General features: G+C 47.4%; 1 protein-coding gene across 1 annotated transcript in view; it reads right to left on the bottom strand.

The window, feature by feature from the left end:
- The window catches only part of LOC104516785 (tetratricopeptide repeat protein 9A), a gene marked incomplete at its 5' end in the record, with an annotated part of 6,513 nt that extends 6,086 nt beyond the window's left edge, over positions 1-427 (bottom strand). Inside the window, one exon of the mRNA XM_010161224.1 lies at positions 245-427. Coding sequence (XP_010159526.1) covers positions 245-427 — 183 coding nt within the window. The remainder of the gene's footprint in view (positions 1-244) is intronic.
- Between the last annotated feature and the right edge of the window lie 2,968 nt (positions 428-3,395).

The raw sequence follows: 3,395 nt of genomic DNA on the forward strand, positions 1-3,395 counted from the left end.
GGCATTCCAGCGCTACTGTCATCTTCCAGCCTGTGCTGCAGCCTCGGCAGTGGTTAATCTCTGGGCACTGCAGCCTTGCTGCGCGAGAGAGTGCTGGAGGGGGAGTACGGCTAAAGATACCGTGAGTCATGCTCATCCCTGTGGAAATCAGCACAATCAAGTCAGGGACAGACTAAGCCTTGTGAAAGAAATGCAGAAGTACTCAATGCAAAGCCAAATCCCTGCTCCCCACACCCTCCCATACCTGCTGGCTGGCGGGATCTTGCCTCTTTCAGGTAGTAGAGGGCCTTGTTGAAGTCACCCAGGTGGTAAAACGCCACTCCCGATCGATAGAGCGCCTTGAAGTTCTCCCCTTCTTTCTGAAGCACCTTGAGGCAGTACTCCTTCACTCGCTCGTAATTCACCAGCTCGGCCTGGAGCAGGCAGGCTGCAGGGGACGGGGGGAGACAGACAGACAGACAGACAGGAGAACGTCAGTGCCGTATTTTAACCTGCTCCTGCGCTCTGCACTGGGGGGAAGAGAGCAGCTTAGGTGAGGGAAATGACTCAGACCCGTGAATCGGATCTGTGCAGTCATACGGAAGGTTTGCCAAACCTGATTGTTCACAATTTAAATACCAGAGCTTCTATTTTTGGCGTTGCAAAGCTAAGGGATTGTGTTTGCTCCGGAGGGGCTGGGGGGAGAAAGCGAGAACGTAAACATCCCTCCGCAGAGCGGGAACGCCGTACCGTCTCATGGCAGTGACTGGTTTAGGTTGGAGCAAAATCGCTTCCCAGGCTGAGGGCTGGAGCTCAGGAAAGTGCAAAAATGCAGTCAGACAGTTATCTGACAAAGAAAAAAGGCACTAAATCGGATCAAATTTTGTATCAGGCTTAATCTAAGGCTGTTAAATTTACAAATAATACGTAATTGCCTTTTATCCAGGAAGTCCTGGATGGAGTTTTGCTACAGGAAACAAGGGGCTCTGCTCTGCTGGAATTTGCTGCTAGCAAACCAGAGACACCCGGAGTTGTGGGACAGGGAACAAAGGTGCTAGGCTGTGTGCTTTCTGCAAAGTATTGCAACCCAGGTCATCCCGAGAGGTCAGTTCTGCTGAATTCCTAAAGGAAAAGGTAAACACGGTGAAGAAACAGCACGCTGAGGACATTGTGTGTGGAAGGAAAATTGTTGCATAAATGTCACGGAGCTGATGAAAATCCCCATAGTGAGTTTCCCACAACTAGGGATGAAATAAGGAGGAAAGGGGGAGATGGCGTGCTTTACAGCCCTGTTCATGGCTTACTCTGGTGGGCTGAATGTCATTAGGCATATTGGGCAGGAAGAGTGGTTTGAGGAAGACTGACAAGAATGGGACATGGTGCAGTCACAGTCTTTGGGGAGATGAGGGAAGTTGTGCTGTCCACAAGCCCAGCTGGTGCTGCAAACAAGGCAAGGTTGGGAATGACCTGATTTGGGGAAGGAAGGCAGGATGCTGCTACAAGGATCAGTTCAGAGGCTGGCAGTGTCAAGTGCCAGGGCATGGAGAGAAATTTCCCATGGCAGGTGGTGTTACTCAGTGTGTCTCTGGCAAGGAGAAGACTCACTGCTCCTGGAAATGCACGTTGTCACAGTTCAGGTGTCACCAATGAACAGCCAGATTTCATTTTTTGCATGATAACTGCAGCCTGCAGCTGAGGGGATATGGTGCTGGGTCAGGAATACGATACAGTTCTTGATCCCCTTCCCCTGCACCCCTAAATTAAGCCCTGCACCCTCTCCATATCTCACTTTACATTTAATGAGCAGGAGGTTGGCCAAATGACCCCCAGAGATTCCTTCCAACCTAAATTAGCCCAAGTCTGTGATCAGTTAACAGAGGGAGAATACATTCCTAATTCAAGCACATGTTTAAAGCTTAAATAGCTAACTGGGAACAATCATAAACAGGCTTTTACCAGTAGAGGTCTGATGGTACAGATATGTTGGGCAAGGACTGCAGAACTAGCCCCATTGCTGCTACGTTTGGTTGAGTGACACAGTAATTACTAATGAGAGCTTTGTCCCATTTGCTTTAATGATGGACTCAATATATTTTAACAGCTCCTGCCATTAAAGTGCATAGGTATTTCAAAGACATCTGGTTGCTCGCTATTTGATTGCCAGTTAAAAAACACGTATGTTTCTAAAAGCTTAGCAGCATTTCCTTATCCAAAACTTGTCCCTTCCTATTTGTCAAACATTGATTTTTCTCACTGTTTCTAATGGAACTTGAAATGACTGTGCCTTGTTTTCCTTTATTTTTCAAAGCTATTAAAAAGATGGCTGTGTAAATTTACTGCTGGCTTCACAGCCCTAGAGATGCGATTGCGTTGTTTATCTGCTGGCCAGTAGCACGTACAGCAGTGGCAGGAGCTTTCTGAACACTGCCAATCTGATCCAGCCTTTCATGTTCTGTGAAACTGCCTTTCAGAGAAATGGGGGGTGGGGGTGGATTTCAGTCTCTCTGTCCATTTACTACTTGGTATTTCCAGTTACAGTCACAGAAATGACTGTGTGAAAAATGACAGGCAGTCTATTCATGTATATTAACTCAGTAATTCCATATTGGACTTGCTTCACGGATTGGTTTAGAAGAAAAGTGTCCCACATCCTGCTAATTCATAAACCCAAATGGGTTTCCAGATACCCAGCTGGGTTCTTTCTGTGACTCACACTCACAGTGAAGATTCTGCAGGGCATCCCCACTAACTGTGCATGCGGCTCCGAGGAGTCAGTACCACATGGCTAGCAGGAGAGACGTGTGTTTATCCGAACAAAGCGAGCAGATGGATTTGGAGGAAACAGTTCTGCTGGAAGAGCTGGCCATTTGGAGAGCCAGCGTTGGAAGCAGCTGTTGGAAATGAACCTGGAGGGAGTATCTCCCTTATTAATATTTAGAGGTGCGTGCTTTCAGTTCTTGGTGGACTGAAATGATCTCAACGGACTGTGATTCAGTGCAAATATTGAGGCTGTTAGTAATTCAGCTTGCAGAATGGAAAAGTCATGGAATCCTTGTACTTCCTACCTAATTCAGTCAGGGGAGAATTGTTTTGAAAACATGTTGCTTTCCTAAACAGACATGTGCATCTCTGGCTGGGAGTGTTTGTTTACCACATCAAACACCTCATCGCTCTTCTTTTCGGTTCATAATAGGCCCCCAGGGAATCCTTCTGAGGAACAGGGCTCATTCAGAGACCACATCTTATCCAGTTCCTCCTCCTGCTTTCTTGAAACCGAATGGGCTTGATCCTGCAGGGCACTACCTCCAGCGGTTCTTTGGTGATTCGAAGGGTGCCCTCTTGCAGATGCAAACCTATTAGTCGCCCATTCCCCGCAGGTCTCATTGTCATTGTGATACAGCATCTGATGGCTGCAT

This window comes from Eurypyga helias, unplaced genomic scaffold (genome assembly GCF_000690775.1).
Source record: "Eurypyga helias isolate BGI_N326 unplaced genomic scaffold, ASM69077v1 scaffold17391, whole genome shotgun sequence".
Lineage (NCBI taxonomy): Eukaryota > Metazoa > Chordata > Aves > Eurypygiformes > Eurypygidae > Eurypyga > Eurypyga helias.